General features: G+C 45.1%; 1 protein-coding gene across 1 annotated transcript; it reads right to left on the bottom strand.

The window, feature by feature from the left end:
* Positions 1–342: 342 nt before the first annotated feature.
* On the bottom strand, positions 343–12,406 carry LOC115117645 (recoverin-like). The gene is made up of 3 exons (XM_065007379.1): positions 11,794–12,406; positions 2,733–2,844; positions 343–1,182 (listed from the first exon to the last, which is right to left on the bottom strand). Exons 1-3 carry the CDS (start codon positions 12,172–12,174, stop codon positions 1,094–1,096), a joined length of 582 nt encoding a protein of 193 aa, XP_064863451.1. The 5' UTR covers positions 12,175–12,406; the 3' UTR covers positions 343–1,093.
* Positions 12,407–12,683: the final 277 nt, after the last annotated feature.

Below are 12,683 nucleotides of genomic sequence, written 5' to 3'. Positions count from 1 at the left end.
TGTGGGGGACAAGAAACAGCCATGGAAATAAACATAGGAACATGGACACAACTTTGCACGCGCAGGCATGCATAATACATTATAATACACACACAGCACGTATTTTCATGGTGTCAGAAAATCCGGGATTATCTGACCATGTGTAAATATGATCAAAAACATAAGACCCTTGTCCTTTGTGAATCACATATTTGAATACATGAAGTCACTGTTTGGACAATAGGAACTGTATAGAAACTCTACTATTCTTACTGAAAACAGACCTTTTTTAGGTCACAGACTAATTTGTGGGACATGAAGGACACACACACACACACACAAAATGATTTGCAATACACAGAATTTATGAGAAAAGCTTTAATCCACCATATGCAGCGTATACGTCTTTGATTAAAAACAAAAAGACAATTGCAGGATAAAAATCTAAAAGCCACCATCACAACCATGCAAATTCCTAATGGAGAAAAGGTTTTTTATTCTACAGATTTTCAATTTCTTTTCCCAAATACCTGTGTCCAAACTGTTCACATTTGCACATTTCAAGTTTTCCATCTACAGAAACATCATTTAGAGCTTCTTAGAATAATGAAATGTATAGAATGAACAATGGTTACCAAATGATCAAGTCCATGAGTATTCAGGACACTGCAAAACACTAGACCACCATTACTTTTTCATAATCATCTCACAGTACCAAAAAGCTATTGTAACTTCAATCTGATAGGAAAACAGCATTTAGCAGGGATATTGTATCGATATACAAACAAATAAAAATACTTGTGCCTCAAAATTTTCTGTCGTGTTTATATCGCATCAAACACTAATTACAATAGTGGCCATCTACCTCCATATTTATCACATCTACCTTCATAAAACAGCCTCAATCCAATAGGCATACATGCACAGACAGACATGTATACTATAACCAACATAAACCCCTACTTTCTTAGAAGGTACAGTGAAGACAATTAAGACACCGCCATACAAGAGTATTTACACAGAAGAGAAAGACAGAACACTAGAATACAATGACAAAGAGGAGGAGAGGAAGAAATAGTGTGTGAAGGAGAAAGAGGGAAAGAAGAAGGGATGACTAGTCAGTGATGGGTTCGTAGTGGATGAGACGCATGGCGTTTTCGTTCTCGGTCACCCCCTTGATGAACTCTCCCTCTGCCAACCGGTCTGAGAGGGAGACAGAGAGAGAAATAAATCAATAAATAAAGGGAGACACTCAGAGAGAAAGACAGAGACAGAGAGAAGTTGTCAAATAATTTGTGTTTGACTCCTGAGTGGCACAGCAGTCCCTGGTTCACTACAGTCCCTGGTTCGAATCCAGGCTGTATCACATCCGGTCATGATTGGGAGTCCCATAGGGCAGCGCACAAGTGGCCCAGCGTTGTCCGGGTTTGGCCGGGGTAGGGGAGGGTTTGGCCGGGGTAAGCCGTTATTGTAAATAAGAATTTGTTCTTAACTGGCCTAGTTTAAATAAAGGTTAAATAATTTTTTTTAAATAAAATAATTTTCCTCAGGGTGACTGCTGTGTACCACAACGTACTGTATATTCCATCTGTCAGTAGTTCTTCAACAGTACATACTGTATGTGTACCACACCGTAATGTATATACCATCTGTCAGTAGTTCTTCAACAGTACATACTGTATGTGTACCACACCGTACTGTATATACCATCTGTCAGTAGTTCTTCAACAGTACATACTGTATGTGTACCACACCGTACTGTATATACCATCTGTCAGTAGTTCTTCAACAGTACATACTGTATGTGTACCACACCGTACTGTATATACCATCTGTCAGTAGTTCTTCAACAGTACATACTGTATGTGTACTGTATATACCATCTGTCAGTAGTTCTTCAACAGTACATACTGTATGTGTACTGTATATACCATCTGTCAGTAGTTCTTAAACAGTACATACTGTATGTGTACTGTATATACCATCTGTCAGTAGTTCTTCAACAGTACATACTGTATGTGTACTGTATATACCATCTGTCAGTAGTTCTTCAACAGTACATACTGTATGTGTACTGTATATACCATCTGTCAGTAGTTCTTCAACAGTACACACTGTATATGTACTGTATATACCATCTGTCAGTAGTTCTTCAACAGTACATACTGTATGTGTACCACACCGTACTGTATATACCATCTGTCAGTAGTTCTTCAACAGTACATACTGTATGTGTACCACACCGTACTGTATATACCATCTGTCAGTAGTTCTTCAACAGTACATACTGTATGTGTACCATACCGTACTGTATATACCATCTGTCAGTAGTTCTTCAACAGTACATACTGTATGTGTACCACACCGTACTGTATATACCATCTGTCAGTAGTTCTTCAACAGTACATACTGTATGTGTACTGTATATACCATCTGTCAGTAGTTCTTCAACAGTACATACTGTATGTGTACTGTATATACCATCTGTCAGTAGTTCTTCAACAGTACATACTGTATGTTTGCTGAGCAAAGAACATAATGACATAAAACCTTTCCTCTCACTACCACAACAACGCAAGTCACAACAACCTACTGTGTGTGTGTGTGTGTGTGTGTGTGTGTGTGTGTGTGTGTGTGTGTGTGTGTGTGTGTGTGTGTGTGTGTGTGTGTGTGTGTGTGTGTGTGTGTGTGTGTGTGTGTGTGTGTGTGTGTGTGTGTGCGTGCGCGCATGCGTTTGTGTGTTTATCTCTTACCGTTGTCTGATTTCTCAAAAAATCCCCACAGTTTGTTGGCTCTCTTCTCTGGTGTATTCTCGTCGGCTGGTAACTTGGGCAGATCTTCCTTGGGGATTAGGTTAAAGATGGCCTGAGAGTGAGAGTGAGAGAGAGAGAGAAAGAGAGAGAAAGAGAGAGAGAGAAGAAAGAGGTGGTAGAGGGGGAGAGAGAAAGAGAGAGGGAGAAGAAAGAGGGGGTAGGGGGAGGGAGAGAGAAAGAGAGAGGGAGAAGAAAGAGGGGGTAGGGGGAGGGAGAGAGAAAGAGAGAGAGAGGGAGAAGAAAGAGGGGTTAGGGGGAGGGAGAGAGAAAGAGAGAGGGAGAAGAAAGAGGGGGTAGGGGGAGGGAGAGAGAAAGAGAGAGGGAGAAGAAAGAGGGGGTAGGGGGAGAGAGAAAGAGAGAGAGAAGAAAGAGGGGGTGGGGGAGAGAAAAAGACAGAGAAAGAGGGAGTAGGGAGAGAGAGAGAGAGAGAGAGAGAGATGGTAGGGGAACAGATCAAGTAAGATTGCATAGACTTCTTTTACATTATATATATATACAGTACTAATCAAACATTTGGACACACCTACTCATTCCAGGGTTTTTCTTTATTATTGTAGAATAATAGTGAAGAGATCAAAACTATGAAATAACACATGGAATTATGAAGTAATCAAGAAAGTGTTAAACAAATCTAAATATATTTTAGATTTTAGATTATTCAAAGTAGCCACCCTTCGCCTTGATGACAGCTTTGCACACTCTTGGCATATGTGTCCCAACTTTTACTGTATCTACAAGTTCAGAATACTGTATATGACATATGATCTGCTGACAACCATTTACATGTAGTTACAGTATCATTTAGTTGGTGCCTGCAGCCTCCCATCATAGCCTTAACATGGGTCTGTGTGCCAACATTGGTTGATGCCTTGCAATGCCCAATACATGTTTTTTACAGCTTGTCTGAAGGGAACCCATCTGACCACTAGAGGAACCCATTTTACCACTAGAGGAACCCATTTGACCACTAGAGGAACCCATCTTACCACTAGAGGAACCCATTTGACCACTAGAGGAACCCATTTGACCACTAGAGGAACCCATCTTACCACTAGAGGAACCCATTTGACCACTAGAGTAACCCATCTGACCACTAGAGGAACCCATTTGACCACTAGAGTAACCCATCTGACCACTAGAGTAACCCATCTGACCACTAGAGTAACCCATTTGACCACTAGAGTAACCCATCTGACCACTAGAGTAACCCATCTGACCACTAGAGGAACCCATTTGACCACTAGAGGAACCCATCTTACCACTAGAGGAACCCATTTGACCACTAGAGTAACCCATCTGACCACTAGAGGAACCCATTTGACCACTAGAGTAACCCATCTGACCACTAGAGTAACCCATCTGACCACTAGAGGAACCCATCTGACCACTAGAGTAACCCATTTGACCACTAGAGGAACCCATTTGACCACTAGAGGAACCCATCTGACCACTAGAGGAACCCATTTGACCACTAGAGTAACCCATCTGACCACTAGAGTAACCCATTTGACCACTAGAGTAACCCATCTGACCACTAGAGTAACCCATCTGACCACTAGAGTAACCCATCTGACCACTAGAGAACCCAGTAGAGGAACCCATTTGACCACTAGAGTAACCCATTTGACCACTAGAGTAACCCATCTGACCACTAGAGGAACCCAACCACAGGAACCCATTTGACCACTAGAGGAACCCATTTGACCACTAGAGGAACCCATTTGACCACTAGAGGAACCCATCTGACCACTAGAGGAACCCATCTGACCACTAGAGGAACCCATTTGACCACTAGAGGAACCCATTTGACCACTAGAGGAACCCATTTGACCGCTAGAGGAATCCATCTGACCACTAGAGGAACCCATCTGACCACTAGAGGAACCCATCTGACCACTAGAGGAACCCATTTGACCGCTAGAGGAACCCATCTGACCACTAGAGGAACCCATCTGACCACTAGAGGAACCCATCTGACATCTGACCACTATCTGAGGAACCCATCTAGAGGAACCCACTGAGAGGAACCCATTTGACCACTAGAGTAACCCATTTGACCACTAGAGGAACCCATTTGACCACTAGAGGAACCCATCTGACCACTAGAGGAACCCATCTGCCCACTAGAGGAACCCATTTGACCACTAGAGGAACCCATCTGCCCACTAGAGGAACCCATTTGACCACTAGAGTAACCCATTTGACCACTAGAGGAACCCATTTGACCACTAGAGGAACCCATCTGACCACTAGAGGAACCCATCTGACCACTAGAGGAACCCATCTGACCACTAGAGGAATCCATCTGACCACTAGAGGAACCCATCTGACCACTAGAGGAACCCATCTGACCACTAGAGGAACCCATTTGACCGCTAGAGGAATCCATCTGACCACTAGAGTAACCCATCTGACCACTAGAGTAACCCATCTGACCACTAGAGGAACCCATTTGACCACTAGAGGAACCCATCTGACCACTAGAGGAACCCATTTGACCACTAGAGGAACCCATTTGACCACTAGAGGAACCCATAGAGGAACCCATTTGACCACTAGAGGAACCCATTGACCACTGACCACTGAGAGGAACCCATCTGACCACTAGAGGAATCCATCTGACCACTAGAGTAACCCATCTGACCACTAGAGGAACCCATCTGACCACTAGAGGAACCCATCTGAACCACTAGAGGAACCCATTTGACCACTAGAGGAACCCATTTGACCACTAGAGGAACCCATTTGACCACTAGAGGAACCCATCTAGAGGAACCCATTTGACCACTAGAGGAACCCATTTGACCACTAGAGGAACCCATTTGACCACTAGAGGAACCCATCTGACCACTAGAGGAACCCATTTGACCACTAGAGGAACCCATTTGACCACTAGAGGAACCCATTTGACCACTAGAGGAACCCATCTGACCACTAGAGGAACCCATCTGCCCACTAGAGGAACCCATTTGACCACTAGAGTAACCCATTTGACCACTAGAGGAACCCATTTGACCACTAGAGGAACCCATCTGACCACTAGAGGAAACCCATCTGACCACTAGAGGAACCCATCTGACCACTAGAGGAACCCATCTGACCACTAGAGGAACCCATTTGACCACTAGAGGAACCCATCTGACCACTAGAGTAACCCATCTGACCACTAGAGGAACCCATTTGACCACTAGAGTAACCCATTTGACCACTAGAGAACCCATTTGAACCCATTTGACCACTAGAGGAACCCATCTGACCACTAGAGGAACCCATTTGACCACTAGAGGAACCCATTTGACCACTAGAGGAACCCATTTGACCACTAGAGGAACCCATCTGACCACTAGAGGAAACCCATCTGACCACTAGAGGAACCCATCTGACCACTAGAGGAACCCATCTGACCACTAGAGGAACCCATCTGACCACTAGAGTAACCCATCTGACCACTAGAGTAACCCATCTGACCACTAGAGGAACCCATTTGACCACTAGAGGAACCCATCTGACCACTAGAGGAACCCATTTGACCACTAGAGGAACCCATCTGACCACTAGAGGAACCCATTTGACCACTAGAGGAACCCATTTGACCACTAGAGGAACCCATTTGACCACTAGAGGAACCCATTTGACCACTAGAGGAACCCATCTGACCACTAGAGGAATCCATCTGACCACTAGAGTAACCCATCTGACCACTAGAGTAACCCATCTGACCACTAGAGTAACCCATCTGACCACTAGAGGAACCCATCTGACCACTAGAGGAACCCATTTGACCACTAGAGGAACCCATCTGACCACTAGAGGAACCCATTTGACCACTAGAGGAACCCATTTGACTAGAGGAACCCATTTGACCACTAGAGGAACCCATTTGACCACTAGAGGAACCCATTTGACCACTAGAGGAACCCATTTGACCACTAGAGGAACCCATCTGACCACTAGAGTAACCCATCTGACCACTAGAGTAACCCATCTGACCACTAGAGGAACCCATCTGACCACTAGAGGAACCCATCTGACCACTAGAGGAACCCATTTGACCACTAGAGGAACCCATTTGACCACTAGAGGAACCCATCTGACCACTAGAGGAACCCATTTGACCACTAGAGGAACCCATCTGACCACTAGAGGAACCCATTTGACCACTAGAGGAACCCATCTGACCACTAGAGGAACCCATTTGACCACTAGAGGAACCCATCTGACCACTAGAGGAACCCATTTGACCACTAGAGGAACCCATTTGACCACTAGAGGAACCCATTTGACCACTAGAGGAACCCATCTGACCGCTAGAGGAACCCATCTGACCACTAGAGGAACCCATCGGACCACTAGAGGAACCCATTTGACCACTAGAGGAACCCATCTGACCACTAGAGGAACCCATCTGACCACTAGAGGAACCCATCTGACCACTAGAGGAACCCATTTGACCACTAGAGGAACCCATTTAGAACCCATACCAGTTAGCTTGTCTTGTCTTTTCTAATATTCACTTTCACTTACATTATCTTTGGAACTACATCAATTGGCCACATTATATAAATATTTAATCTACGTTAATTGAATGGCTGTTTCGAAAACTTCCTGGGACACATCATATTCAGCTCTCTGAGTCAGATATGTGTTCTGCCCTACCAAGCACAAGAGCAGTAACTGCTTATAGAGTGAAACTGAGAAAAATGACTTTTAAATTGTCCAGCCAAATGAATTGTAGGCATATAATTGGAGCTTTGGTTATCTGTTGTCTTACTGTGAGTTTTTTTATTTTATTATATTCACCCCAACCCTGACCTCTGACATGACCTTTGACCCTAGACAGGGTTCAGCCTTTTTGCTTGGTATGGAATACGTTTCCATGACAATTATTTTTTTTACACAAACTTGTGTTCATAGATTTACACTACATGGCCAAAAGGATGTGGACATCCCTTCAAATTAGTGGGCACCGTGCTTCTACACCTGCATTGCTTGCTGTTTGGGGTTTTAGGCTGGGTTTCTGTACAGCACTTTGAGATATCAGCTGATGTACGAAGGGCTATATAAATACATTTGATTTGATTTGAGTGGATTTGGCTATTTCAGCCACTCCCATTGCTGACAGGTGTATAAAATTGAGCACAGAGCCATGCAATCTCTATAGACAAACATTGCCAGTAGAATGGCCCGTACTGAAGAGCTCAGTAACTTTCACCGTGGCACCGTCATAGGATACCACCTTTCCAACAGGTCAGTTCGTAAAATGTCTGCCCTGTAGAGCTGACCCGGTCAACTGTAAGTGCTGTAAGTGGAAACGTCTAGCAGCAACAATGGCTCAGTCACACAAGCTCACAGAACGGGACCGCCTAGTGCTGAAGCACATAGCGCGTAAAAAATATTCTGCTCACTAACGTTTGTCGGAAGATTCATGAAATGGGTTTCCATGGCCGAGCAGCCACAAACCAGCCTAAGGTCACCATGCGCAATGCCAAACGTCAGCTGGAGTTGTGCACGTGTCCACACATACTTTTGTAGTCTATGTAGTGTATTTCTATGTGTCATACAGTGTCATATACTGTAGTAGTAACCACAGCCCATAGCTCAGTGAAGCCAAGGTAAAAGGCAGTAACTGACTTGAGTGACTGTTGTTACTGCTTTCTGTCCTTGGTTTCACAGTAACTTTTTCCAGTTACTGCAAATATGACCCCCCCATTTTCTCCAAAACACAACACAGTGGAGGCAGGATATTTGTGCAGGTGATAAAGCATGCAGTTACTGCTCTTTTGGTTTGTAGGGCAGGTGATGACACCTGCATAAAGGAATGACCTGCAGTATGTATTACACACATATCATGGGCTATTTGGCCAATCAAGTGCTATTTCGAAATGAGGTGATTTTGCAACGACAATCAAAATAAAATAAATCCACTGTAATAACAGATTCTAGACCTATGATGAAAATGATTCTCTATAAAGTCAATAGTCAATCAGGGGCCATCTGAGTGTAACTTTAGAGTCAGGCCTTAAAGCTGTGACCCACATAGAGACAGGAACCACTCATCTCTCACACTTAAAACACCCAGATTAACGTGGATTATCTCCAAGACCCAGGCCATAAGGCCAAACACTGAGATGTCCTCCTCCCTCCCTCCCTCCCTCCCTCCCTCCCTCCCTCCCTCCCTCACGCTGAGTATATCTGACCTGTTTGGTTTAGGCTGAGTATTTCCTAAAGTTAATTTAGTGTTTTACCCCCTAGGCATAATCCTAGATTTGGATTGGGTGAAATGATCCTAGATCTGTGCCTAAAGACAACTTTTACCAGAGAGGGGTTGGTTTGGCAGGCTATTCAGTACAACCTATATAGTAAAGCCAGTTTCAGACAGACAGAGACAGGCTCATCTCAGGGCAAAGGTACTGGACACTATTTACCTCCACATCCCTCCCACTTTGCCCATGAGCCTGGCCTGCCCGGTCCCTGTCTCTCAGAGCCTGGCCTGCCCGGTCCCTGTCTCTCAGTCTAAACCCACAGCCTGGCCTGCCCCGTCCCTGTCTCTCAGTCTAAACCCACAGCCCGGCCTGCCCGGTCCCTGTCTCTCAGTCTAAACCCACAGCCCGGCCTGCCCGGTCCCTGTCTCTCAGTCTAAACCCACAGCCTGGCCTGCCTGGTCCCTGTCTCTCAGTGTAAACCCACAGCCTGGCCTGCCCGGTCCCTGTCTCTCAGACTAAACCCACAGCCCGGCCTGCCTCGGTCCCTGTCTCTCAGTCTAAACCCACAGCCTGGCCTGCCTGGTCCCTGTCTCTCAGTGTAAACCCACAGCCTGGCCTGCCCGGTCCCTGTCTCTCAGCCTGGCCTGCCTGGTCCCTGTCTCTCTAAACCCACAGCCTGGCCTGCCCGGTCCCTGTCTCTCTCAGTGTAAACCCACAGCCCGGCCTGCCCGGTCCCTGTCTCTCACTAAAAAGCCCGGCCTGCCCGGTCCCTGTCTCTCAGTCTAAACCCACAGCCTGGCCTGCCTGGTCCCTGTCTCTCCCACAGCCCGGCCTGCCCGGTCCCTGTCTCTCAGTCTAAACCCACAGCCTGGCCTGCCTGGTCCCTGTCTCTCAGTGTAAACCCACAGCCTGGCCTGCCCGGTCCCTGTCTCTCAGACTAAACCCACAGCCCGGCCTGCCCGGTCCCTGTCTCTCAGTCTAAACCCACAGCCTGGACAGATTTGATGATTAAGATTATTGTTAACTAAGAAACGTCCTGCACAGTTCTCACAGCCACTCCTACACGTCTACTTATCTGTCTACAGTAGTGTAGTGGGATATAAACGCAAGTAAACACATTTTTTTTTGCACGACAGTTTGTCCACCGTTTGGGGAAAATGCATTGAAAGTATAGAGGTGTTACTTTTTCACAACGACCGGCTATTTAACCACCTATTTTCCCCCACAACACCCATGTTCACATTTCTGAGCTAATGTGTATCAACACCGAAAGAGATGCCATCACAATATCAACCTCAACCAGACACCTCTAAAAACTATAGTCTCCATCCATGTGTTACGTTGGTTGACTCTGCCCTAAAGGTTGCAGCTGGGATAGAAAAAGGCTGATAGAAATGACTGTTAGTCTTGGCCAGTGTTGCTCAACATTGATCTTGGGCCAAAGCACCCACTAGGTATTCTGGATTTCACTCCAGCTCGGCATCACATCACCTGTGTTAACACAGCCCATGTTGTCCAGAACAGGGTTTCTCAACTTAACCCCCTGTATGCAGTTTATTTTTTATATTTTTTATAGTTTACTCTCAAGAACCCTGTTCTAGACAACATGGGCTGTGTTCACACAGGCAGCCCAATTATAACATGTTTTACACTAATTGGTCTTTTGACCAATCACATCAGATCTTTTCACAGCAGATCTTTTTCAGAGCTGATCTGATTGGTCAACAGACCAATTAGTGGAAAAATATCAGAATTGGGCTGCCTGTCTAAACGCAGCCATAATTAGTGATGTGTGTTACTTAGTTAGTTGATTATCTACATACTACACACTTTAGGCCCTGAATAAGCACAGAAGCATGGGGACCACAGTAAGTACAGTAGCCTACATTTTCTGGGTGCTAAATCATTAATCTTGTGGATTATCAGGAAGGATTGGGTGGCTGAAATGGACAAGAGCTCTACATTAGCTAATTGATGATTAGGACTGAGACGCAGGAAGTTGGCGGCACCTTAACTGGGGAGGACGGGCTCGTGGTAATGTCTGGAGCGGACTAGATGGAATGGTATCAAATACATCAAACACATGATGGTTTCCATGTTGATGGTGCCATTCCATTAACTCCTTTCCAGCCACTCCTATCTACATGTACAAATCACCTCAACTAACCTGTACCCTGCACATTGACTCTGTACCGGTATCCCCTGTATATAGCCTCGTTATTGTTATTTTATTGTGTTACTTTTTATCAATTTGGTAAATATTTTCTTAACTCTTTCTTGAACTGCATTGTTGATCAAGGGCTTGTAAGTAAGCCTTTCACAGCCTTTCACCTGTTGTATTCGGCGCATGTGACAATCAAAGTTTGATTTGATTATTATGAGCTGTCCTCCCCTCAGCAGCCTCCAATGGAACCTACATACCGAGGAAAATATGGTCACTTTTGACCACAGACTGACTTCTGATGATATTCAATATATAGACAGGACCTACATTTAAGAAAAGCTATATTCCCATAAGTCCATCATTTGTTCTCCTAAAAAAAGCCTCACAAAATTGTATGGCTTGTTTTCTTTTGTCAGTTTGGAGGTGACCCACTATTCCCATGCCACATACTGTAAATGGTAGAAAAACCTTTGTATGCCTATATCCACAATTTCCCCTTGTCCCATCTTCAAAATGATCATCACCGTCATTGATTGATTGTTGTAAGAAGGTTCTCCTACCCAGTGGTTCAGGTTTGGATATCTTCTCTTGCCCCTTAATAGTTCAAGGTTCTAATCCTTCCTTGATCTCTCACCTGGCAGATGACTTCCACTTCTGTCTTGTTGATGTATCCGTTCTTGTCCACGTCGAACAGTGAGAAGGCCCACTCCAGCTTCCTCGTCGTCTTCCCACTGGAGGTCATGTGCAGTGCAATGATGTATTCCTTGAAGTCCAGAGTGCCGTCCTCGTTGGTGTCGAAAGAACGGAACACATGCTGAGCGTAGGTCTTGGCTTCGCTATCGGGGAAGAAGCGCGCATAGATCGTCTCGAACTCCTCTGGCGAGATGCGTCCGGTGGGACACTGCTTCTGGAAGTTCTCGTACCACTGGCACAACTCGTTCTCCGTGAACTTGGTGTTGAGCTTCAGGTCCTCCAGGATCTCCTTGGAAATAGCACTGCTCTTGGCGTTCCCCATCGTAATAGCCTGTACTGGGATCTCTGGGTTATAGTCGAAGGCTCTCTGAAGTAGTGCCAACAAGCGCAATCAGATCTCTACAATGACTGAAGTGTTACCCAGTGTACCACTAGGAACCATGCATCAACGAAAGCCTTCAATATCAGGGAGAAAGAACAGAGAGTGAGGCAGAGCAAAGAGACATGACCTAGCTGTGTCAGCAGTAGAGAGAGTATGAAGTGATGTGTTAGGGATGGACTGTTGTCATTCTGATGGGTGACGTAGATAGATAGATGGAGTAGGGAAGGAGGGGGGTGGAATTAGACTGCTACCTTTGGCGACTGGGTTAATTCAGTTAATTCAGGATTTAAGGTGGCTGAGCTTTCCACTCAAATTAACTTTAATTTCCATATTCTCTTTTGCCAAACCATCTCTCTTCTTGTCTGGTCTGTGTGTCGGCCAAGGCCCTGTTATCATTAGAATTTAAATTTCCCAATAAGAGCCAAATCCTAACTTTAAAGACGTGTAGG

This window comes from Oncorhynchus nerka, linkage group LG3, assembly GCF_034236695.1.
Source record: "Oncorhynchus nerka isolate Pitt River linkage group LG3, Oner_Uvic_2.0, whole genome shotgun sequence".
Taxonomy (NCBI): Eukaryota; Metazoa; Chordata; class Actinopteri; order Salmoniformes; family Salmonidae; genus Oncorhynchus; species Oncorhynchus nerka.
This window is presented reverse-complemented; position numbering and strand designations above follow the sequence as displayed.